At 44.4% G+C, this 26,166-nt stretch overlaps 1 protein-coding gene across 6 annotated transcripts in view; it reads left to right on the forward strand.

Annotated features, from left to right (window-relative positions):
- The first annotated feature begins 1,417 nt into the window (after positions 1-1,417).
- Positions 1,418-26,166, forward strand: part of SIK3 (SIK family kinase 3) — a 147,806-nt gene continuing 123,057 nt past the window's right edge. For 2 of the 6 annotated variants that reach the window (XM_044996852.1, XM_044996855.1), the window contains exon 1: positions 1,422-1,809. In XM_044996852.1, the coding sequence (XP_044852787.1) occupies positions 1,615-1,809 (195 nt within the window). In that variant the 5' untranslated portion in view covers positions 1,422-1,614. Of the gene's footprint in view, positions 1,810-7,124; positions 7,276-26,166 lie in introns of those variants that run through there. The other 4 variants (XM_044996857.1, XM_044996858.1, XM_044996853.1 and 1 more) reach the window with 3 other exon arrangements.

Consider the following 26,166-nt stretch of genomic DNA (forward strand, 5'->3'; position numbering starts at 1 on the left):
TGGGGGGGGTGTCCCAGTGCAGGGGATAAGGGGAGGGGATGGGATGGGCTGAGCTGGAGAGTCCCAATGCAGGGGTGGGGGCACTGAGGGGATGTCCCAGTGCAGGGGGTAAGGGGAGGGGATGTCCCCGTTTGGGGGGGGGGGGGGGGAGTCTGAGGGGATGTCCCAATACAGGGGCTAGGAGGAGGGGGATGGGCTGAACTGGAGAGTCCCAGTGTGGGAGGGGGAGGGGGCTGAGGGGGGTGTCCCAGTGCAGGGGGTAAGGAAGGGATGTTTCCATTTTGAGGGGGGCTGAAGGGGGTAAGGAGAGGTTGTGTCCCCTTTTCAGGGGGGGTGTCCCAGTGCAGGGGGGGTTGAGGGGATGTCCCCATTTCAGGGGGGGTTGAGGGAGGTGTCCCAGTGCGGGGGGGAGGGGATGACCCCGTTTTGGGGGGGGTGAGGGGGGTGTCCCAGTGCAGGGGGGGGTTGAGGGGATGACCCCCTTTCGGGGGGGGGGTGAGGGGGGTGTCCCAGTGCGGAGGGGGGTTGAGGGAGGTAAGGAGCAGATGAGGGAGGTGTCCCAGTGCGGGGGGGCGAGGGGATGACCCCGTTTCGGGGGGGGTTGAGGGGGGTGTCCCAGTGCAGGGGGGGGGGTTGAGGGGGGTAAGGAGCAGATGAGGGAGATGTCCCAGTGCGGGGGGGGTTGAGGGGATGACCCCATTTCGGGGGGGGGGTTGAGGGAGGTGTCCCAGTGCGGGGGGGGGGAGGGGATGACCCCGTTTTGGGGGGGCTGAGGGGGGGGTCCGAGTGCGGGGGGGGGTGAGGGAGGTAAGGAGCGGATGAGGGAGATGTCCCAGTGCGGGGGGGGGGGGTGAGGGAGGTAAGGAGCGGATGAGGGAGATGTCCCAGTGCGGGGGGGGGGGGGGTGGGGGAGGTAAGGAGCGGATGAGGGGGGTGTCCCAGTGCGGGGGGGGGGGTGAGGGGATGACCCCGTTTCGGGGGGGGGTTGAGGGAGGTGTCCCAGTGCGGGGGGGGGTGAGGGGATGACCCCGTTTTGGGGGGGGCTGAGGGGGGTGTCCTAGTGCGGGGGGGGTTGAGGGAGGTAAGGAGCGGATGAGGGGGGTGTCCCAGTGCGGGGGGGGTGAGGGGATGACCCCGTTTCGGGGGGGCCTGAGGGGGGTGTCCCAGTGCAGGAGAAGGATGAGGGGATGATCCCGTTTCGGGGGGGGTGTCCCAGTGCGGGGGGGGGGCTGAGGCGGGTAAGGGAGGGGAGGAGTAAGGGGAGCGGGACTGAGGGGCCCTGAGGTGGGAGCGGAGGCTGCGCCCCGTTGCGCTGGGACCCGCTTAGCCGCGGAAAAGGGGGGGGCTTCTTCTCACTCCCCGGAGGGGCTTCCCCCAGGGATTGCCCCGTCCCGCGTCGCGTCTCCGTTGCAGGCTCCGCCCCGGCCCGGCCGATGCCGTGTTCCGCTCGGGGTGACGCATTGAAGCGGTAGCCGTTTTGTTGGCGTCAGTGGGCCCCGCCCCCGGTGGTTGCCATGGCAGCGGTGGCCCCGCCCCCGTGCCGATGAGCTCACGCGGTGCCGCAGCCCCGGGAGGAGGCGGGAGGGGGGGGGAGTTTCTGCTCCTCGCAACAAGATGGCGGCGGCGGCTGCAGCGAGCGGCGGAGCGGGGGCCCCCCCTCCAGCCCCCGGTGCCCGGCTGCCCCCGGCCCCGCCGCCACCCCGGCCCCCGGGCCCCGCCCGCATCGGATACTACGAGATCGAGCGGACCATCGGCAAGGGCAACTTCGCCGTGGTGAAGCTGGCGACCCACCTGGTGACCCGGGCCAAGGTGAGGGGGGGCGGCCGGTGGCGTGAGCACTGGGGGGTCGTGGGACGGTGCGGGCTGGCCTGGTGATCTGGGTAAAGGGGGGCTGGGCCCGGCGTTGGGGTGCTGGGGACCTGGGTGATGTGGATAAGGTCGGGGGGGGGGGCGCCGTGCATGGGGCTGGTCACCTGGGTGACCGCGGGGGTGGAGGGGGCCCGGTCTTGCTGCTGTCAGAGCACGGCTCCCCCTCCCGTCACCCGCAGCCCCCAGGGTGCCACGGGGAGCAGCAGCATGCACAGCCGTACACACGGGGTTCCCCGGGGGCTGCCCCCCCCCCAATCCCACAGGGAGGGTGGGTGCTGTGACGGGCCCTGTGTCTGCTGGGCATCCCCTGGGCTCAGAGCGGGGCTCGTGCCTGGGCTGTAATTCTCAGTTCTGCAGGCTCCAACTTTATCTCCAGCAGCTGGAACACGAGCCACTTGCCCTAGTGCCTCTCTGCCACCCCTTGCCCGGACACAGTGCGAAGGCTGCATTGTGGGACTCTTCTCCCTCCCCTCGCTGGGTCTCAGGGTGGGTCAGGGCCTTCCGGACTCTGCCATACCCTGCTAGTTGCTGGGTTTTAGTATCCTGCACTATTATTATGCAACTGCTGCTGCACATGGATATGTCAGGAGCCCGGCACTACATTAGCAGTAACTTCCATGTGCAACTGGTTACTTGTGTCGAGGTTTCTCTGTGCAGTGTGGCTCAGAACATAGTGATGGACAATGTCTCTGGCTGTGTTTTAAGGGCTTGCTCAAGGGTTAAAATCAGATTGTGCAGGTAGATGGAGAATCAAAATTCTTGAACTGAAAGGTTCTAAAATTCTATCATTCACCAGCTATGCTGTTCACATTCTGCATTTCTTAATGGCACTGTTCTTCTTGGACAGTGAAAATGTATTGGTCACTTTCACTTTCTGGTTCTTTTGCTGCACTGTTTGAATTCCAAACTTTTCAGGGGGAAGTTTAAATCCAAAACAAAAACTATTGATTTAAAACTAAACAAAAAACACCAAACAAACAGTGAAAGCATTTCTCAATACTAGGTTTTGTGAGACCCTGATCCTCTATATCACTGACACCAATCAGTGAAATGTCCTGTTTTGTGTGTTTGTCATACATATTTTTGGCTCCTCGTTCCTGCCTGTGTCCACTTTAGAAAAAGTTGTTGCTCTGAACAACATGGCTAGGGCTAGCATCTGTTGATATAACATTCCCAGGCCTTGATGATACAAATTTTTGTATTGACAACCCCTTTGACACAGCAAACCTCTGAATGTGACCCCCCTTATACATTAAAATGGGGGGGGGGTCGGTCATTCAATTTAATGGGGGCTTGGGGTTGTCACTCCCACAGAGCTGATAGCTTGTGACCCCCAAGTAACCACCTTGCAACCCCCGAGGGTCACGGTCCCCAGTTTGAGAATCCCTGGTCTAGCATATGACTTGTTGGTACAGCCACAGGTAACAAAAAAAGCTGCAGAAAATGCGCTTTCTCAGTTGGATGGTGGATTCTGAACTCTGTTGCCATTGTCTTAGTGTTGGGTTTAGTCAGAATGACTGTTACCTGAGGAAGAGCTCTGTGTAAGCTTGAAAGTTTGTCTCTCTCACCAATAGAAGTTGGTCCAATAAAAGATATTACCTCACCCACCTTGTCTCTGTGATATTGGTGCCATCCTCTTCACCACAGACCTTTCATCAGTTTTCATGAGTGAAAATAGCATCCTGACGAGTTTTTCTTTTTGAATGTCATGGGACTGCTTTGATTCTGACTCTTATTTAATTAATTTCACATGGATAAACCTGAAAGAAGAGCTGACTCTTTTGGAAAGGAGAGGTTATTGGCTAACTTAATAAAGGGCAATACTTATGTTTCAGTTTAAAGACAAATCTTTCCCTATTGTTTTTTTTTTTTTTTTAAAGAAAAGTTTTCTTCTTCCAGGACTATACCATAAACTGTAAAGAATAAAACAGAGGAAGAAACATATGCAGGCAGGTCATTCTGAGGTACAGATTAGCTGATGGGTATATCACTTATTTTCCTATCAGAAGTTACGTTCCGGCAACTAATAAAAGTATCATATTGTCATTTTTAGTACCCCACCCTCTGTCTTCCAGATTTTAGTGCTGAATATGCCAGTACGTGCTGGGAGTGGCAACAGCGCAGTGCTCTGTGGGATCCTCTGTAGAAGTAATAGTGTCCTAAAAACCTTAATGGAAACTTAATCAGGGGCCATGCTGGTCCAGCAGGGTGGTAGGTCCTTACCACCACAGACCATCTCTTCTTTGCTTCTGTCCATTAGATCAGCAGTTTGACAGAAAGGGAAACTCAGCCTCTGGATTTTTTGGCTTGCACACGTTTTAATTGTCATGTCAATTTCAGGAGCCAGATCCTACTGTGACACTAGTGTAACCACAAAGTAATTCCTCTGTTTCCTTAAATTCTGGATTTACACCCGTCTGCCAGAGGCTGTTAAAGTTTAATCTAAAGTAATTTAATGGCTACAGTGTCTTTTAGTACTGGATTAGCTGCACTTGTGTATGTAGTATTTACAACATTCAGAGATGCCTCTGCCTTAAATTGCAAGATGCTGCGGGCTAGTCTCCATTTCAGCTTTTATTCCTTATGGCTTGATCATTACTTGCCCAGTGATTAAAAACTACACTTCCCGAACCTTGCTGATAGAAGCAGGAATGCTGCCACTTCAGCTGCTTTAAATGCTGAAAACTGAGCATCTTGATTAGAAATCAGCCCTTGGATTATTAGCTGAGCTCCTGTTTTCAGCATTCCTAGCTGAGTCAGGCTTTGTATTGAGCATTGTTAATTCTGGTGGTTGTGAAATATTGAAGCACTGAGTTGGTTTATTGCATGTGAATGGCTAAAGATCTTGTGATGTAGTGAAAAGATGAACACAAACTTACCCTTTGACCAGCCTATTTATGACCAGGTGGCTAGTAGTGCGTGGATTGAGACTACCAATTGACCTAAGAATGGCTTGAACTTGAATCTCCACTAATGAAAAGCCATTGCACTAAGTCAAGGCCTGTGCCACTTGCATCTGTAATTTTGAAGTTGGTAAACTTAATTGTCCTCTTCCATATAGGAGACATTGTATATATTGCATGGTATAGTGATAGATGTTAGATGCTTCCAATCCTTAAACCCAAAGAGAGAAATTATAGTGGCAGCTTATGTATTTTTCAAGTTCTCCTCCAATAGATGTGGAGCAGATTTTCCTTCTCTAACTGGAAACTGAGAACTTTCAGCTCCAGGAAACTGGGTTCTGAAAATCTTGTTTACTTCAAAACTCACCTCTTTCTGAGAAGCAGAGAGGGAAAACGAAAGAAATCGCCTTGTTTAATAAAGTAACTAAAACATTGTCGATCATGAAACTCAAGCATAGTACAGTTAGTCAATGCCAGCAGCCCCTTCCACCGATAATCTTCCCTTAGCAGTTGCACAGAAGGATAGTGCAATGTTAAAATTTAGCAGCCGAATCAAATTGCTTAACAAATTTGATGCTCTAACTTCTCATTGGAAGAAGCTTAGTTTATATCTTCAGAGACACTCAAACTGGAACTGTGCCCTTCCAAAAGTAATCACAGCAAATGTTGATAGCTTCTAAATTATGATGATTAACCTGCTTGGTACAGTTCAAAGTTTTTTACCATTGTGTGAATTTAGAGATTACCTGTTGATCTGAGATGTTTGATTCTTTTTCTGTCTGGTGTAGATATTCTGCAAGTTCAGATGACTTTGATGTGACACCTGGGCATGTCTTGATTTAAACACTGTAGATCCCCCTTCCCTTCCCACCTGAAAAAAGAAATAAACAAAAAACTCATAACACATTGCTTAGGTCAGTGGCACTCAACCTTTCCAAACTACTGTACCCCTTTCAGGAATCCGATTTGTCTTGCGTACCCACAAGTTTCATCTCGCTTACAAACTACTTGCTTGCAAAATCAGACATTAAAATACAGAAGTGACACAGCACACTATTACTGAACAATGGCTTACTTTCTCATTTGTATGATATAATTATAAAATCGGAATATGAATATTGTGCTTACATTTCAGTGTACAGTACATAGATCAGTATAAACAAGTCATTGTCTGTATGACATTTTAGTTTGTACTGACTCCACTAGTGCTTTTTATGTAGCCTGTTGTCAAACTAGGCAAATAGCTAGATGAGTTGATGTACCCCCTGGAAGACATCTGCGGTACGCTCCAGGGTACAGGTACCGCTGGTTGAGCCACTGACTTAGGTTGAGTATTATAATTTGTAGCCATTTTGAAACTGACTAGGACATATTTTTATTTACATAGCCAGTATGTTCCCACATTCTGTATACTTCACAACAATGGTCTGGTATGTCTTGCTGACACAAGACTGTAGTTTACACAACTGAATTTCACAATTTAAATATGGGTCAGTAATTTTGGGGACACTTGTGAAAGGAAACATTAATCATTCTAAAGGGCAGGATGCTTGGGGTCATACTTATCCCTACAGGAATTGCCTAAATAAAAAGGCATAGCTTGACAGCTTATGTATTAACTAAGCCAGCAACTTACTTTCAGGCCCTGTTATGCAAACTTGGAATCTAGTATGCTGTAAAACAGAGCTATTCTTTTGGCTGGACAGGAACTGGAGTTGTTTCTCTGACTAGGATTAATTGGGCACCTGCAGGATATCTTGCTACATCTCTCCATCTCTATTTCCTGCCTCCTGTCCTCCCTTCCTCTGTCAGTGTTCTGGTGTTTCACAAGAGTCGGTCTTTGTTTTTTGTTTTAAAAATCCTCCAAGTGACCTATTGGATGGATTGTTCGCTGCACAATTTCCATTTATAAATCATCCAAGTGACTTTATTAGTATTCTAACTCTGGTCAGACACTGGAGTTGTTTTTAATGCCATGTTCTTTCATAAGAGTTTGCTGATAGAGATGACTGTATATACTGTGGCACATCTACCTTCACCTTCCCTTATATTCAGGTTAATGTAGTAAAGCTTAGTGTATTATTCTAAAATCTGTCTTCACAACAGTCGAGATGTTATAGTCCTGAAAGCATTTTGCACCTGTTTTGCTCCTTTTTGTCAGCTGCAGCATGCAGTGATCTACTCCAACTCTTCTATGAGGACATATAACTACAGGCTATCGAGCAGTTTCTGACTTTTTGTTTTTAACAAGGAACTCATCACTATAGATGTCAAGCCCTCTCTGTAAACTGAGATGTTACCATGAGTTCACAATCCATTGTGATGCACTTACTGGGTTTTTCAAACACCAGTGAGAGTTAGGTGTTACATTTTGCCTCAGTTTCCCCCAACATGGGATAAGTGGCTTGTCCAAGGCCATGGAAGGACTCCGTGTCAGGAGTTCCTGGCTTCCAGTCAAGTGTTTGATCTACTAGACCATACTCTGTTCCTGCCAGCTAAATAGGTATATTCTTGGGTTCATAGAACTAGATAACATGCAGAGCCCAGAGCAGGTCTGACTCTTTTTAGGTAAAAGGATCACTAATTCAAGCATTGTTTACCTAGAGTACAGAAGTTTCACACTGTCCATAACAAAAATTCTATCTGAGATACAAAATATGGTGGTTTCAGGGTAAATTTAATGCCTTGGCGTGACATAGACATGCTGTTTCAGGTACAGAAGCTGGGAGAGTAGTGGAAATGCTAGTGGTGAACTGATGTGTGCATTCTTCTATTTACTTCTGTGATGCCCCTCATTGTCGAATTGGAATGCCTCCCAAATATTTGCAATAGAAATAACACTTTCCTTCCTTTGTAGCCTATCGAAGACATAGCTTAATTAGATTCTAGACTTAGACCTATACATGAGTAACTTTGAGGCAAAGAAATGAATCTGGCATTGAATTCAGACAGAAGTGGCTCCACAGCACTTAAAAGGCAGTATGAGAACTGGCTGGCTGACTCAGCTGGGAGTGGGAGTGGGCTGCCATGGAAAGGGCCTGCTTCTATGACTGTGGCACTGTAGCTCCTGAATGTGAAAGGCTCAGGGAGACACAGTGATTCTTGCCTGGATTCTTTTTTTCCGTAAAAGGTGGAATGTAAAGCTGCTCTCAGAGGGGCTACTGGTGGGGAGTGAAGGCTGCTCCTTGCTCAACCCAGTCGTTCCCCGTCTTGAGCATGTCCGTGAGAAGTGTGGGCATAGGGTAACCCCAAAGCCTCTGCTCAGGGCACTTCGTGTTATGATCGTGGAGGGGTATTCTACTGGGATCAGTATGCTGTGATTCACCAATCACTCTGTATCGTGTCAAACAGAAATAGGTTAATGCTCTTGCCATTAGCTTCATACTGAACTATGTGAGGAGCTAATATGGTAACCTTGTTAGTCACTTTCCCTTTCATCAATACCCATTAGTGCAAATTTTTTCTGCTTTTTTTTCTCTCAAACATAAGCAACCCTGATTAATTGTGAATCACAAATAATTCCTCTGGCATGCAGTATAATGTTGCTCACATGGTGCCGATTTTGCTGCTTATATGTTCCAAAAGAGCCACTGTATTTCAGCCATTGAATATCCAGGCTTAGTGAATTCCTAAGAAAAGGAAAGAGTCTTCTGGTCCAGCATATTTACTGTCTTCACTTCCATTGACAGCTGCTAGTGCTCTCTTCCTGTGCACCAGTAGGGTGTGTGTGTGTGTGTGAGGTGCATTAAATGTAATGTAGATAGTACCAACTGATTGCATGCTGGATTAATGGCATCTAGCATTTCACTAGACATTTCTGAGCTATATGAAGGAATTTACAAATAGCCAACAGATTAATGCATATACACTGCTGAGCATGAGACCCTGTGTAGCAGGCTCTGTCCTGGTGACAGCTTACACTGAAGACCTTGAGAACAGGATTTGTGTATCAGTACCAGCTGATAGAGCTCTAACTTTCTCATTTGGAATTTTATGAATTGGCCTTCCTGGTCTAAAGAACCTAGTGCTTGCTTAGCATTTTTTGGAGGGGATAATAGTCTAATCAAGCATGGCTTTCAGGCAGTCTGCTCTCCCAGCTTGTCACTGGCAGCTTGTTAGGCAAGGTTATGTCTTGTTTACTTGTTACCCTTAAGGCATTCCCTTCCCAGCTTATAAAACACCTGTGGCCTAGCCATGTGAGATAAGATGGCACTAGTGGCTAGATGAGCTTTGCTGAAAAGGAACAGAAGATTTGGGGTGAGGGGTTCTCTTAGAGTATCATGTTTTCATTGAAAGCATTTCCCTACGAGGCTTTTGTGGGTTTGCCTTTTTATTCTGTTGAGGCTTTGGAGCTGTGCGCCCAGAGGCAGGAAGGCTGTGTGTGTAAAGAGAATAACTGACGGTTCAAAGTTCTATTTCATAGGCTAGGTAGAAAAATAGCCTCCCTGAGGGGAAAAAAGCAGGTACTGTGATGACTAGTGTCCTAATGGGCTAGTGTCTTACTTCTTAGTACTGGGCTAAGTGACAATATACTCCGTGTAAGCCACTGTTTTTTGTCTTCTCCCTAGTGGCACAGATATATGGCATTGGGTCTTTACGACTCCCTCCTCATGGTGGAGAAATAGCACTAATAGGAAGTACCTGTGTAAATACCAACTTTTTAAGGGAAGATTAGACTACTGTGAGAATCTGTGGAAAAATCTCTAACAGCAAGAAACACACACACTACTGCAACCTTGTACAACTGTTCTGTAAACTTGCTAGCCCAAACACTCCTCTCTTCTCTTATCCTTGCCAAAATCATGAAAAAACTAAATTTACTATCTGCAGCAAAATTTTGTTTTTGCAAGACTGCTTAAGCATATTTGTTAAGCCACATCACCCCACTCAAATGTTAGCATGTCAGAACTCTGATTAGAATTCTCACGGGGCAGATAAATCACAGAAGGCAGTGAAAGTCTGTTCACTAGTGTCTTGACTTGATTGTAGGAACTGTAGCAAGTTGACATGTTGGTGGGGACATCATTTTAAACAGCATTCTCTTCCAAATTGCTCTTACAGAATGCCTGCTTGTTTATCCAGAATGAACACTGTGTGTGGATGGAGCTTGGTGTGACTTCATTGCTCCCCAAATCATTGATATTAAAATCACAAGTTTCTGTACCACAGAGATAAAAATTGCCACTGATGTGCTTAGGCCTTGTCTGTATGAAAAAGTGCAGTGGTTTAAATAGATGATTTTTAAAACTCTCCTGTTACACTAGTGCAAACTTCTAATGTGGATACTCAATCAGTTTAACCCTTGTTTATGTCAATTCAGCAACACCAACTTCATATGAATTGGTTTTAAAATGATCTAGTTAATAGACAAGTGCAATGGATTACAGACTAGGCCTCGATGCTAGTCCAGAGGATTAATATGCTGCATTAACACTCAAGTGAAGAAACCCCTGAAGGACTATGATTCATTGTTAGTCATTGGGATATTTCTGGTAATTGACTTCTATGTCTCTATAGTTGAGGAGAAACCTCTCATTCTGTCGAATGGTCATCAAAGGGAATTATGTGGCCTCAGCTAAATTTCATAGTCAAATCATACAAACACACAAACCCCCACACCAAATGGAATTTACCCAGTTTGTGCTCAAATATAGCACAAAGTTGGCTGCATCTCGGGGAAATGGGGGAAGAAATGGCTTCATTTCACTAGTCAGTACTAATCAAACAGTGAGGATGGACAGGATATCCCAGGACAGCTTGGATTGACTGAAACGAGCCAAAGAACCAATATATGGCTATGGGCTCTCCATTAAGACATAACTGTGCTAGGCTAGAGTAGCTAAATACTGTTGAATTGAAGAACTTTTAACATACAGCGTGCATACTTCACTTTTACTGTTGGAACTTCCTCCTTTATGTATTCTGTAATGAAAATTCATGCTGGGAATTATTAGTAGATCAGCTACGCACTTGCTCAGCTAGCTGTAACCCAGTATATGGTACTGTGGTGGTATTTGATTTAAAATTTAATTGGAAAGCTGTTAACTTTTTCCTAATCCAGCAATTCTGGATATAGTGTTCGGCTTTGCTGTTCTGAGTTGAATACTGTGGCACTATTTTTTCTTTAAAATACTTTTATTGTCACAGAAGAGGGCACGCACTAAGGACTGAGGATATTCTTTCTATGCTGATAATATGCCTGGCACCTTAAGATCCCCATTCTTCTGACCAAGCAGGATGGGAGAGTGCTGCTTTGCATTAGCTTTCAGGCAGAGGACCTGCGGGTGCCAACTGGCAGAGAGTAGGAGTTGACTAGTAAGGATGGAGTGTGGAAAGGAAAGTCTCAGCAGGAACAGGACGAGAACTTTGCATCAAAAGTTGTGAGCCAGCTAGGAAGTCTGGGGTGAGTGTTTGTTTCCTTTTGAACTTCATTGTTAAACCCAGATCCCAAGAAGGGCTTATGTGTCAAGCATGTCAAAGACATAGGCGTGCCCAAGGAGGGGAAACCAAGGCAATGGCTAGTCTGAACTCAAACCAGGGTTAGGTAGCGCTGCTGCCTGCTTCTGTGTAAGGATAGTTCAAAACCAAGCTCCTGGTAGCCATGGTAACTAATTGGCAATCTTAGGTATGCAAATAGGGTGACTCGCTTTATATTTTTGATCAACAAGATTTGGAACCAAAATCCTAGGTATAGTTGTTCAGCAGTATCACACCACCATAGTGCATAAAAAGCACCATTAACTGTGTTTGGCTCAGAGTGACTTACCTGCTTTGGGTTAAAAAATCTGTGCAACTTATCTTCAGCACCAAATGCTTCACTGATTTAAAGCCACCCCACAAAAAGCTGGGAGCCAAGAATTCCTAAGAATCCCTACTGTAAGAAACACATGCATGCACCCGATGAGAAATAACATTTCAGTGACTAATCATCTTGGCAGCTTCAAGATCTCAGAGTTAGCTTTTGTGGAACTGTTTAAAAACAATGGAAGAAGTTCATGGGATCCAATCTGGGGATGAGTCAACTGATTTGTAGATGACTGAGCTTACTGCTCTGAGCCATTCTAGACAGTCTCTTATTTCGATATTATACAACCAAAAGCATCTTGGCTACTAACAGTTGATCTAATCGGTCTCTTCACAAAACATTTGAATCTCTCAATTTTGGCTGTCTTTGTATATGGTTTACCACTTGGAAGCTTTGCCTTCAGTTTCTTAAAGCACCTGATGTAATTCTAGTACATTATTGTGTATTTATCAAATTTTGGAGATGTGGGTGAGGGTGGGAGGGAGAATTTGCATAGGATGCCAGTATGCAACTGAGAGACTGAAGCTAGGGCTTAAGTGATTTGACAAAGCCGGGCCCCAACAATTGTCCATGCTCAATTAGGGCAACACATGGCTTGATATTAATGGGAATAAGACTGTGGGGTTGAAAAATTGTACCAAGGTGCCTCCATTAAAATATGGGTTTTGAGACTTGAGCATTACCTTCTACGTATATATTTACACTTACACACAAACAGCCCTATACTGTCGAGCGCTTCATGTCCCCTTCAGATGTTTTTCCTAGCAAGCTTAGCCCTGTTTGCATCATATTTAAGCATGTCAGTAGCTCTATAACATTTCTAAAGGTTATGCAGTTATGTAGGAAGTCTCCTGTAAAAACCAGTTCCCTGCATCAAGGTTCCCCATTGCTTAGAACAGTTTCTCTTCATTCGGTCCTGTTAGGGTGTTTAAATACTGAACCGTCTGGTTTTGTCTTTCTTTCATATTCCCTGAGAACTCTGTGTGATGTAGTGTTGTCAGTTGGTATAACAGCGAGCAGCATTGAAGGAACAGTAACATTTTCATTGTGTGTGTGTGACTGGCAAAGGATTGTCATTAGAGTTCAGTGATGTGTAAAAAACATGGCAGTCTTCTAGACGGAAATGCTCCCAAATTTTCTCCCTCCTCACCAGCTTTTGAGGAACTAGGTTCACTGGAATCCTGTTCTGGCTCATCAGCCTTTTTCCATGTGTGTTTGTAGTACCTCTAGAGATGGCAATATATTTAAGACTTAAACTTCTCAATAGACTGCCAAAAGCAGCTGAATTGAAACCACCAAAACTCAAATTCCACCTGAACCTAAGTATATTAGTTTATTCCTTCAAAGCATGTTGAAGACTTAGCTTACAAGTGAAGATCTTGTTAGCTGTGTGTAATTAAGGCTAAGTATAAAAGTTTGATAAGATAATATGCTAAATTGCAGTGGATCCTTATTTGTGGCTGTTAAAGCAAAAATCTGTTCAGATACGGTGCATCTAAGTAAAGGCTTGCAGGTATGTAGCGTGAGACTGATCAATTAAGTTCTCTGGGGCAGGAACTGTCTTTATTTCTGTGCTTTGTATAGTGAGGCATTGAACTCTAATTTGGGTCCTTAAGTGCCTTTGCTCTAGGAAAAATCTACTTTTGGCCAGTTACCTTAACTGCATAATTCTGTGTGCACTTAAATTTTAGATTAGTGCAACATTAAGTCCAAGGCAGTAGTGTTAACTAACTAAAGATGAAGTCTTGGTCTCAGCACTTAACTTTTCCTCTTAAGATATTACACTTGAAGGAAATCCTTGTACTAGAATCTTGCAAGTGGTTATCATCTAGACTGGAGAGTTATTGATAAATATTGACCTTGGTGGTATGCATGGAATCTCTTGGACTTGAGTAGCTAGAGACATTAGTGAATTACAAATAAGCTTTTTCACACTTGCCAAATAGCATGCTGACACTCTTAGGGCTGCTATAGAGAATCATATTGGCCTTTCCCAGATCAAAACTGAATGGATAAAATACCACTTGAGTTATACTGGGTTATCTTGTCATAACAAGGTGACATGAACAGAATAGTGTTCTTCTGGGGTACATTTCACATTGGACCTTGGTTTCTTGCTTTCTGAGGCTGGTAACAACTCCCTGTAGCTACTTTGAGGTGGTAGATCTTTTCCTGTAAGTTTGGTTAGTGTACACAGTGCCATTTTACTCTGCACTAATAAACAAATTTCATACAAATGCAAGTCTGTTATGACCGGTGGCTATAGTGAAATCCATTATTAGCAGTGCACAGAGCCTGCCTGTTGCATCTCAAGCATTCTGTCTGAAGTAGCCAGTTTTCACTAATATATAGCGATTTATTGGTTGCCAGTGAGATCATGGTTTGAAAAGTCAAGTTCATTGCTGATTCTCAGTGCAGAATTAATCTTTGACTTCAAGGGTTTTGCACTAAAGCTCCTTTGGGTGTTCCAGATAAATCTTTGACTTTCAGTTCTTTGCCAGTTAATTCAGCTGCTAGTAATTTACTTCCAATCATACTAAATTGATGGGAGGAATTAAAGTAATAGTTACCTACATAACATTCCCTGCTGTTTGGGTGTTCTATGTCCTCTGGAGAAACCCTGGCCCTTGTAGAGAAGCAGGGGGTGTACCTTCTCTCACACTGGCTGACTTGTATGGGGAAACTTTTGTTCAGTCAGAACAGAATATTATTTTTTTTCAGTTTAGCTAAGAATACCAATTCATAATTAAAAGCATAGTGAAGTCTGAATGTAGGTATTTTCCCACTCAGCTGCTTCTGCAGTTAGTCATTTGCCAGACATGTGGGTCCTGCGTGTAACCTCACTTTTTCAAATGTGTTAGTTGTAAATGTGCTGCTTATTCCAGTTTGGTTCAGGGGATAAAACTTATTGGGCCAATGGAGTATAAAGTGGAGTGACCCATATAGGTGGAGATTGGGAAGTGCCCTAGTTTAGCTGAATAGAAAATGCCACTGTTTAGGGGAGATATTAGAAGACGGAAGATTATAGCCTGTAACCTTTCAGACCTGCTCTGGATGCCCACGTGATAGTGTGGAATGAATTAAATGAATAACAAATTACTCATTCTCTTTAAATAGCTTTTAGAGGAGACCTGGGAAAACAAATGAAATGTACTCAAAATGGCAACTTTCCCAGGGAAGTACACTGATTGTTCATCCAAACTTTATTGTGGTTGCAGTCAAGGCTCGTACGTGTACACCATTCTCCCCACCAATGTGCTCAACTCTAAACAACCAGAACCACCCGGAAAAATGTGAAGGATAAATCAGAGCATGCACTACGCCAATTTTATAAATTACTCTGTCAGTATCTGAAAACTCCAACTTAGTCTTCACAGCTGTTTGAGACAAGGTGGGGAAGCAAAAAAAAAATCAAATGTCCTCTGCAAATAATGTCTGGTTGTCCTCAGGACTTGGCTGGTCATAACATGCTGAGCCCTTTCTCTTGAGCTAGACTAAGGGATTTACTAAAGTTGCCCACTGAACTGGGGAGGAAGAAGGAATAGGAGACAGCTGCTAGTGCCTTTGTTTAAAGTGTTCTGAAGGATGGTAGGCCTACAGTTACTACGCACTTTGTGGATATGTGGCAACATGCTGTCCTCTACTTGTGGACAAAGGATCAAAATTCACAAAAATCCTGCTCTGTTACAGTAGTCAGGGATCTTGCATGTCTCCATACTGTGTCCGCTTGAGTGAAGGGACAATGATATGAAAACGTGCATGATAGTAGGGGACTCTCAGCTTCTAAGGTTTGAGAGGTCAGCAGCAAGAATTCAATTATCAGTGTTGCACCCAAAATCAGGAGGTCAGATATGAATTATTTTCATTCCAAAGTAGGCAAAACTTTGTTTCATTTCCTGCTAAAAAGCACAGTGAACATTCCTTTCCTTTCCTTTTCAAAAATATACCTATAGCAAGGTGATGCCTATGTTTTTCTTGACTTATACACAACCATGAAAGTAAATCCTTTTGAGGGACTCTGCAAATTGGTTCTAGACCTGAGATTTATTTCAAGCACCTTTCATGTGCTCTGGACACTTCATGAAAAGTAAACCGTTAAAAGATTAGACTCCGATAATGGACTTCTCTCCTCTTCTTAGGTATTTTATTCAATACACTAATCGCGATTGTAGCCTGCCTCCCACCCTTCCCCAAATGCTTGACGGGGGCGGCCTTGCAGCAGCTCTGTAGTGTGGTCAAACACTTCCAGTGACTGCCCAAGTGAATACATTCATTTGCAAACCAGCTGCCTTTAACTTAAGGATGCAGGGTAACATTTTCAAAAGCCCACAACCATATCAGTGCTAGGAAAAATGAGTGTTTTTACAATGAGAGAGATGACGTGTGTAAAATCCTAACGTAGACAGGACAAGTTGTGACATTAATTGGTGTAGCTGGGACTACAGCTCCCGCAGTGTGGAAATGGAAGGTGCTGGAAAAGAGCATATGGCTAAGTCACATCTGACCGTGAGAATTCTTGTGCCTCTATGCCCTAGTGATCTACAGTGGGGTGCTGTACTTCAGTAGCTCACAATACGGCAGGAAATCTGTGAGAAAACTAAGTAAATGTGTCAGAGCTTTCACCATGGCAACAGAGTCTCTGAGCCAAGTGTACAGCCTGACAGCAGGATGAGAGGAAAGCAGGTCAAATATGTGCATGGCAAGATGGAGACCTTTTGAAGATGTGCAGATATAGTCTGCCTCTGAAACTCTTGCATGAGTTGCAAACATCCCACTTGCAAACAAGAACGCTTTAATGCTTCCTGGACAAGTAAAGCTGCGTTGCTATTAAAGGATTAACAGGGCAGCAGTGCACTTTGGCAAGTTGAGATTAAAAGTGAATTCTGACCTTGGCAAAACATCTGGGTTATTTTTTTTTAAAGTTACAATGGATTTAAATATTAAAATCTCCAAATCTCTGTTCGAAGTACTTACCTGGTCATCATGATTGTTTCTAAATAGTATGAGCAACAGTAACACTGTTAGTGATTCAGCTCCATCTAATAGATAATTTTTCAGCATTCTGACTTCCAGGCTGGTAAAATATACTGCAAGACAGTCACACAAAGAGATCATGCATGAGCAGCATCATGGGTTTTTGCTTAGAGTTGTAACTGTTTAGCAATCTTCATATGCCACAAGCCAATCAACTCTTGGGCTCCACCTAACAAAGAGAGGGAAGAGCATCTTCGCAAGCAGGCTGGCTAACCTAGTGAGGAGGGCTTTAAACTAGGTTCACCGGGGGAAGGAATCGAAAGCCCTGAGGTAAGTGGGGAAATGGGATACCGGGAGGAAGCACGAGCAGGAGAGTGCAAGAGGGGAGGACTCCTGTCTCAGACCGAGAAAGCGGGACAATCAGTGAGTTATCTAAAAGTGCCTATACACAAATGTTAGAAGCCTGGGAAACAAGCAGGGAGAACTGGAAGTCCTGGCACAGTCAAGGAACTGTGATGTGATTGGAATAACAAAGACTTGGTGGGATAACTCACATGACTGGAGTACTGTCATGGATGGATATAAACTGTTCAGGAAGGACAGGCAGGGCAGAAAAGGTGGGGGAGTTCCATTGTATGTAAGAGAGCAATATGACTGCTCAGAGCTCCAGTATGAAACTGCAGAAAAACCTGAGAGTCTCTGGATTAAGTTTAGAAGTGTGAGCAACAAGGGTGATGTCGTGGTGGGAGTCTACTATAGACCACCAGACCAGGGGGATGAGGTGGACGAGGCTTTCTTCCGGCAACTAGCAGAAGTTACTAGATCACAGGCCCTGGTTCTCATGGGACACTTTAATCACCCTGATATCTGCTGGGAGAGCAATACAGTGGTGCACAGACAATCCAGGAAGTTTCTGGAAAGTGTAGGGGACAATTTCCTGGTGCAAGTGCTGGAGGAACCAACTAGGGGCAGAGCTCTTCTTGACCTGCTGCTCACAAACAGAGAAGAGTTAGTAGGGGAAGCAAAAGTGGATGGGAACCTGGGAGGCAGTGACCGTGAGATGGTCAAGTTCAGGATCCTGACCTGGGAAAAAAGGAAAGCAGCAGAATACAGACCCTGGACTTCAGAAAAGCACACTTTGACTCCCTCAGGGAGCTGATGGGCAGGATCCCCTGGGAAAATAACATGAGGGGCAAAGGAGTCCAGGAGAGCTGGCTGTATTTTAAAGAATCCTTATTGAGGTTGCAGGAAGAAACCATCCCGATGTGTAGAAAGAATAGTAAATATGGCAGGCGACCAGCTTGGCTTAACAGTGAAATCCTTGCTGATCTTAAACGCAAAAAAGAAGCTTACAAGAAGTGGAAGATTGGACAAATCACCAGGGAGGAGTATAAAAATATTGCTCAGGCATGCAGGAGTGAAATCAGGAAGGCCAAATCACACTTGGAGTTGCAGGTAGCAAGAGATGTTAAGAGTAACAAGAAGGGTTACTTCAGGTATGTTAGCAACAAGAAGAAAGTCAAGGAAAGTGTGGGCCCCTTACTGAATGAGGGAGGCAACCTAGTGACAGAGGATGTGGAAAAAGCTAATGTACTCGATGCTTTTTTTGCCTCTGTCTTCACAAACAAGGTCAGCTCCCAGACTGCTGCACTGGGCAGCACAGTATGGGGAGAAGGTGACCAGCCCTCTGTGGAGAAAGAAGTGGTTCGGGACTAGTTAGAGAAACTGGACGAGCACAAGTCCATGGGGCTGGATGCTCTGCATCTGAGGGTGCTAAAGGAGTTGGCAGAAGTGATTGCAGAGCCGTTGGCCATTATCTTTGAAAACTCATGGCGAACGGGGAGGTTCCGGATGACTGGAAAAAGGCTACTGTAGTGCCCATCTTTAAAAAAGGGAAGGAGGAGGATCCAGGGAACTACAGGCCAGTCAGCCTCACTTCAGTCCCTGGAACAATCATGGAGCAGGTCCTCAAGGAATCAATTCTGAAGCACTTAGAGGAGAGGAAAGTGATCAGGAACAGTCAGCATGGATTCACCAAGGGCAAGTCATGCCTGACTCACCTAATTGCCTTCTATGAGGAGATAACTGGGTCCGGGGAATTAGGGGAAAGCAGTGGATGTGTTATTCCTTGACTTTAGCAAAGCTTTTGATATGGTCTCCCACAGTATTCTTGCCAGCAAGTGAAAGAAGTATGGGCTGGATGATTGGACTGTAAGGTGGATAGAAAGCTGGCTAGATTGTCGGGCTCAGCGGGTAGTGATCAACGGCTCCATGTCTAGTTGGCAGCTGGTTTCAAGCGGAGTGCCCCAAGGGTCGGTCCTGGGGCCGGTTTTGTTCAATATCTTCATTAATGATCTGGAGGATGGCGTGGACTGCACTCTCAGCAAGTTTGCAGATGACACGAAACTGGGAGGAGTGGTGGATACGCTGGAGGGTAGGGATAGGATACAGAGTGACCTAGACAAATTAGAGAACTGGGCCAAAAGAAACCTGCTGAGGTTCAGCAAGGACAAGTGTAGAGTCCTGCACTTAGGATGGAAGAATCCCATTCACTGTTACAGACTAGGGACCGAGTGGCTAGGCAGCAGTTCTGCAGAAAAGGACCTGGGGTTACAGTGGATGAGAAGCTGGATATGAGTGAAGAGTGTGCCCTTGTTGCCAAGAAGGCTAACAGCATTTTGGGCTGTATAAGTAGGGGCATTGCCAGCAGATCAAGGGATGTGATCATTCCCCTCTATTCGACATTGGTGAGGCCTCATCTGGAGTACTGTGTCCAGTTTTGGGCCCCACACTACAAGAAGGATGTGGAAAAATTGGAAAGAGTCCAGTGGAGGGCAACAAAAATGATTAGGGGGCTGGAGCACGTGACTTATGAGGAGAGGCTGAGGGAACTGGGATTGTTTAGTCTGCGGAAGAGAAGAGTGATGGGGGATTTGATAGCTGCTTTCAACTACCTGAAAGGGGGTTCCAAAGAGGATGGATCTAGACTGTTCTCAGTGGTAGCAGATGACAGAACAAGGAGTAATGGTCTCAAGTTGCAGTGTGGGAGGTTTAAGTTGGATATTAGGAAAAACTTTTTCACTCAGAGAGTGGTGAAGCACTGGAATGGGTTCCCTAGGGAGGTGGTGGAATCTCCTTCCTTAGAGGTTTTTAAGGTCAGGCTTGACAAAGCCCTGGCTGGGATGATTTAGTTGGGAATTGGTCCTGCTTTGAGCAGGGGGTTGGACTAGATGACCTCCTGAGGTCCCTTCCAACTCTGATATTCTATGATTCTATGATTCTTGTTTACACAGTCTTGTACCACATGAGACAATATTGCCTAACTAGTTCTACTTTCATGCAGCAGAGCGCCAGGTGCTTGATTGTCTAGTCCTCTGTAATGATGGGCGTAATTAAATTACTCTCACTGAAAAATTGTGAATAACTTTTACTTTGAGCTATGGTACTAATGCGATCATTAGATGTTTAATCTATTGCAGTATTTACTGGTCTTGCAATCAGCAACTGACTATAAGGAGAACATGGTGACACTGATATCACACTCTAGTAGGTGAAAGAATCTTGTCATGTACTACCTATTGATACCTTCAAACATACCTGGATACTCACTTCTTAAAGGACAGTGAATGCGCTTGCAATGTGAAGTATTCATTGGCAATTCTTCAATCATTCATGAAATTGTACTTGCCATTTTTGAGGCTCACACTGAAACTCACTATACATTCTCTGCAGAGCTTCAAGCAGGAGGTTCCTAATTGGTGTTAGTATGATGCTCTTATTCAAGAGCTTGTTTTCTTCATATTTAAGCAGGGTATTAAATGGATTATAGTTTACAGATAGTTACAGGCGTTGCTCTTTCCAGGCAGAGGTGGAAACTGATACAGCAATTATTGCTAGCACTTGTCATGGACTCCGACTCTCTCATATGCTTCATGGAACAAAAGTGGAATTCATTGGAATGGTTCCACTGGAAAGGCTTTCGGGAGGCTTATGCAGGCTTATGTTCTGAAACAGATACTGTTGTAGTTTCAGGAATAACTACAAACGGGTGAAATTCAGAGGCATGATGGAGCTGCACATGGCATATCGCAAGTCCCTTGGAGGATGAACAAAGACATTTCAACCAGGGTTTGACTTTTGTGAAACACAAATATTAGGGATCAAAACAGCTTGAGCAATATTGAATAAAAACGGGAATATTTTATAATCAACTTAGCCTATATGTTTTCTTTCTAAGTTTACCCTCCACGCTGCTATTGCAGCTATTGACGAATGAACTGGGATTTCCCTGTTAGACCTATGTGCTACTAGTTTAGTTTGTAAACAAACAAAAAAAACCCAAAACTTTTAGCCTCTTGTTAAGTGTAGTTCATTGAAAGCTCACATAGATGTTTCTGTGCAGACATTGTCCTGGCTCTTGATGCTAGACTTAAATTACTAGTCTATAATGGTCTGTATTAAACATCTACTTGCATGAAAAATTCTCTTAAAACTATTTTGAGTTACATAAAATAGCATGACTCTTCTTGTGGCCAGAACAGTCTAGGGACAATGATGCATCCTGTTTCGGCGTGCTCTAATGACCAGGTCTGTGCCTCTTGGCATTCAGGAGGGAAACACTGGTTCCTAACAGGCTTGCATCACAAACTCTAAGTCAGCAGCGTGGGGTGTGGTCCTGCAGGGTGCCCTTGCTTGTTTGAATGAGTCATTATTAAAATAGTCCTGGGAGAAAGTACTCTTGTCTAAACAGGAGATGGTGCGTAGACACCCTGGCATGTATAAAAGCTTAACTTTGATTAGCCATATTTAAAAAAAAATACTTAGAAATGAGGTATATAGTAAAATGCTTTCTATTTTACTAAAGATGGATTTTGAAATTTCAGACACTTAAGTATTGGTGCTAGTGTTAATGCTGGATCATTTGCTTTAAATTGAACTAACTTTTTTGTCTGTTTAATTCAAAGGGTGTCGGGGCAGAGGGAGAAGTTACTTGGACTAACTGTGTTTTGGAGCCTTGTAAAGAAAAATACTGAATATCATAACATGCATGCTGTTCATGGTATCGTTCCTCCTTGTGTTGGAAGGAAGAAAAACTTCGTTTTGCTTTAGAATGATTGAAGAATGGTTAATTTCAATGCTGGGGTCTAGTTAAATGCCCAATATTAATCGAACCATTAGTAAGTAGGAAGGCAGAGATGCTGCTAACTGATTTAAACACTGAGTTTGTGTGGTTGAGATTTTTGCCTTAGGGATTAATTTAACTAGAAAAAAGTCCTGAAATACAGACCCAGGCTTCCAATCTAGTATTCCTTAGGGACCTCAAACTCCCATTGCTTTCTGTGGGTGCATAAAATGCAGAGCAATGCTAGGCACCAAAGTGGTGGGGGAGGGGAATGGGGATTCATTTGATTTCATATGTGACCTATTCATGTTCTCATGAAGCTATGTTGTTAGTGGGAGATGCTGATCAAAATTAGACATAACTGAGTGGTAATTCATAAATTACATCAGTTTGAAAAATCTATTTCAGAATTTTCTTACCTCGGTTGAGACTCAGGCCTGGTCTACACTACACAGTTAAGTTGATTGTAAGGCAGCTTACGTTGACCTAATTATGTCAGTGTACACACTACAGCTTTGTCCTGCTGATATAAGCATCCTGCTGCATCGACATAAGCACTCCACTTCTTGTGGAGGTGGAACTGTGTCGGTGTAGTTAGGGTGAGACACTGTCTGTGTTGACACTGCCTTACTTACCTCTGGGGTTGGCTGCCATGTCAGTTTCACGACTCCATATTGGAGCTGTGAAATGGACAAGAAGGCAGGGCGGCTAAGGCCTGGCTGCCCCAGGCTCCCTTCTCCCAGCCAGGTTGCTGAGAAGCCCAGGTGGCTGCCCCCTGCTCCTGGCTGGGACCGAGGAGCCAAGAGCCCAGGGAGCAGCTGGGCTGCTGGCAGGGAGCTGTGCGGAGCTGAGAGCCCTGTCTCTCAACACCCAGCCCCCACAATGCCCCTCTTCAGTTGGTGGAAGTGCTCCTGTTAAGGACGCACACCACCGACAGAAGGAGGATAGTGTGGACATCAGCCACTGCAATAATTACTGCGGTGGCTGTAAATCAACCTAACATAGGTCAATTTAGGGCTGTAGTGTAGACCTGCCCATGTACCTTCAGAAAACATCCAGTGTAGGACAGCTACTTGCTGTAATTCAAAAGCTGCTGTCAACCATATCTATTTAAACAGATTAATAAAATGTCACTAAACCAAAGTAAGTTGGGTGACACTTAAAGTTCATTGTTTTAGATTTTAAAGTTGTGCAAGTAGGACTACCCTCAACAGTCCACATGTGGCAAAATTAATCTAGACTAGTTAGGCAATATTGTCTCATTAGATACAAGATTGTTACAACTCTATGAGAAACTCGTGCTTCTGTTCATCTATAATCTCTTTGTGTGACTGTCCGGCAGAATTATTACATTACCCTGACTTCTCTTATACCCCCTCCCAAACACACCTCCTTGTGTTGAGGTTGAAGCAGAACTGACTAGCAGATGACAATGGCTGCTGTTAAAATAAAAATCTTTCACCTCTCTTGTTTTTTGTGCCCATGTAAATTAGTAGGCTTGTTAATACATCATATAGTAGTAAAGTACAATGTAAAGGCCCATATACTTCTGGTTTTGGATGGTTTATTTTAGTGGGTTCCTCCATGCGCTCTTGGGTGTGATAGCCAGCAAAGGCAAGGCATAACAACGGAGATCCTAGTGCATGCATATCACTAGGGCATGTGCCGCTCTAAGCATGAAGCTGGTCACTGTGTTGGGCTTCTTGTAAGATGCTAGCGTCAACCCAAGGCTACTGCGACCTCCACTCACCTTGGATTCAAGTATGAAATAACTAGAGTGCAGCAGGATTATTGTTCATTATGGCAATGTTATTTGAACATGGGTATTTCAGTTACTTTGAGGATGCGTAGAGATTATGAAATAGATGACCTCTTTTTTGTGTGAGAGTGTCCAGATCTGGGAGATCTTAGTCTCTCTTCCAGCAGGGGAGTAGAGAGGACAGAACTAGATCTAACAGGTTTGATCGCTAATATCAAAAGTTCTGTGGTGATAAACCTAAACCTTGTGTAAACATCCAGTGTAAGAATGTTCAGTTGGCAAGAGACAAAAAGAAAGGGTGGCACCTCATTAGAGACAGATCTGCATAACTGTTGATACGGTCCTTGCTCTGTAGGCACAGCAGCCTGAGTCCATGTGTTGGGGCATGTTGGGTTGTCAGTATTATCAACCCCAAATATTAAAAAAATCATGCCCCCCCCCGAAATTGAGATTTGTTTGAAAATCATGAGATTTTAAACCATATTGGGTTCATTTTCTTTGGTTTCTGAACAGTTAGGGTGCAGTTGGGTCACACTTTCTAGCCCTCCTGGTCAGTGGGGAAAAAAGCTTGAAAGGTTTTTTGCTTGTTTGTTTTTAATGAAAGCTAAAATTCTGATGTATTTACATAACTCCTAGAGCTGGCGCTTTAAGAAACAAAATGGCCAAACTCTAAACAACAACAACAAAAAGATTGCCATAGCTGGCAACAAGCTGAATGAGGAGACTGTCAGTGAAGTATACAAACTGCCTTTTGGAAAGTGAAATAGGACTGTGGGAATTTCCTGTAATGAGCAGTCTGTCTAGCTGGGTAGCCTGTGCTGATGCAGACTGGGGTGATGCTGAGCTTTAGTTGTGCCCAATTAAAAACTACCCGCCCACCTCAAAATGGGCACTAGTTACAGCTCACATTCCATCTTCGGGTTTCAAAGTGATGTAATCTCGCTAGCTTTACGCTTGTGCTCATTCTGTCACAGGCTCTAGCTTCGTAAGGGAGCTCTCTTTAATAGGTGCGGGGATTCCTAGTCCTCAAACATGACTATTTTTAGTTTACGCTCTCCTACAATGACATCTGGTGCTACTCGCTTGTGAATTTCCCACTTGGATGGTTCCCTTGTGGACTAAGGGGTTGAGGAAGAAGTGATGCTACAAGGATGACAAAAGATGAATCAACAGGAGTAGGGAACATCTTTAGCTGAGCTCTTATGGGGCCATCACAAATCTATGGGGCTGATGGCACTTGAGATGGGAAGACAGGTTCTGTTAGGTGCTCACAGTCTATTTAGACAAGAAGTTTAGGCAGTAAGGGAACAACCAAAGCAAGAATGCAAGCGATGGATGAGGTAGAGATTGTCTTAATGGTTCCTTGATTGCATTGTGATGTGCACATTTTTAAAAAGTAAAATAATGAGGTGTCTGTATAGGCTTATGTGCTTGGACTGAAGTCTGAATTTCTTCCTATATATATTAGATGAGGACGTTGTGTAGTAACGTTTGCAATGGATGAAGGCCGTGGAGACCCATTTAGTGCCTATCAGGCTGCTACTTTTTACTAGTAGTGCCTGGCTCACCCTGTCTGGATAAATGTACAGTGGGAGCCTCTCTTTATGCCTATGGCTGCTCATTACACTTACGATTTGAGTACAGCTATGTCTGCACTGAATGTTTACTGATACAAAAGGTGGTGGATCAACAGCTGTGGAGCAGTCTTCTGTTTACTTAGAGACCAAGCATGCTTCAAGTCTATTCTGGAAGGTCGAGCACTAAGAAGTTTTCCGTTAAGAGGGGATAGTTCATGTCTTCATGATGCATTTTGTTCTTGCGGTGTCTGCTGAAATTATCAATCAAGGAACCGATTACTGCAAAATGGAGTTTTCAGTTTCTGTGATGGGACATGTGTTCACTACAATTTGCATTGAGAATCATTTTGCCTCAAGTTCACACAAGAAACCCACCTTTCATACCAGCCATCCAATGGTGGAATCTTTAGAGACAGGAGTCTCTTCTAGAAGACAATGCAAACATGAACAAAAAGCAGGAGGAATTTACCAGGAAATGTTTTAAAACTAGAATTGATAAACCTTTGAGTGGACTGTATTTCCCGCAAAGCCATTGGTGATCCATGGTACCTGTGAGGAACACTGGATTATGGAGGGTTCAGTTGGAGATGGGGGACTTACTCTATATTATTCACTCTGTAGTAAACGTTGACATAATTTACTGCACCACTTTGTGTGTCCTAAGCCTGTTTGAATACTTCCTAGGTCATTGATAAAAGAACAGGATTTATTAAGTGGAGCTGATCCACTCTTGTGCCATATGAACATTATGGCTGTGCTTTCTGTTACTAGTAATTCTGTGTAAGATTGGGTCTGTTGTCCCATAAACTGGTGTTGACTTTTTTTTAAAAAGTGCTCTAGGTTGAAACTTGTCATCCTACAGTCTCAATTTAGAAACTATTTTCCCCAAACATTCATTTGGTCTTAATTTTTCTCTAGATAGTTGAGCCTCAAAACTTGAGGAGGGAAAATTACCTACCACTGTGGTGAACTCCTAAATCCTTGCCCTTGTAATCTATTTGTCTTGGCATCTTGTGCCTTCCCCCATCTTCTCAGTTCCCTCCAAAATAAACTGGAGTGAGGGATGTTTGCTGGAGGAATACAGAAGGATGTAAATGTCCACAATTTACAAATCCTCTCCCAACTTCCTAAAGCCTTTCTCTTGAAGTCTTTTTGTT

This window comes from Mauremys mutica, chromosome 22 (assembly GCF_020497125.1).
Source record: "Mauremys mutica isolate MM-2020 ecotype Southern chromosome 22, ASM2049712v1, whole genome shotgun sequence".
NCBI lineage: Eukaryota > Metazoa > Chordata > Testudines > Geoemydidae > Mauremys > Mauremys mutica.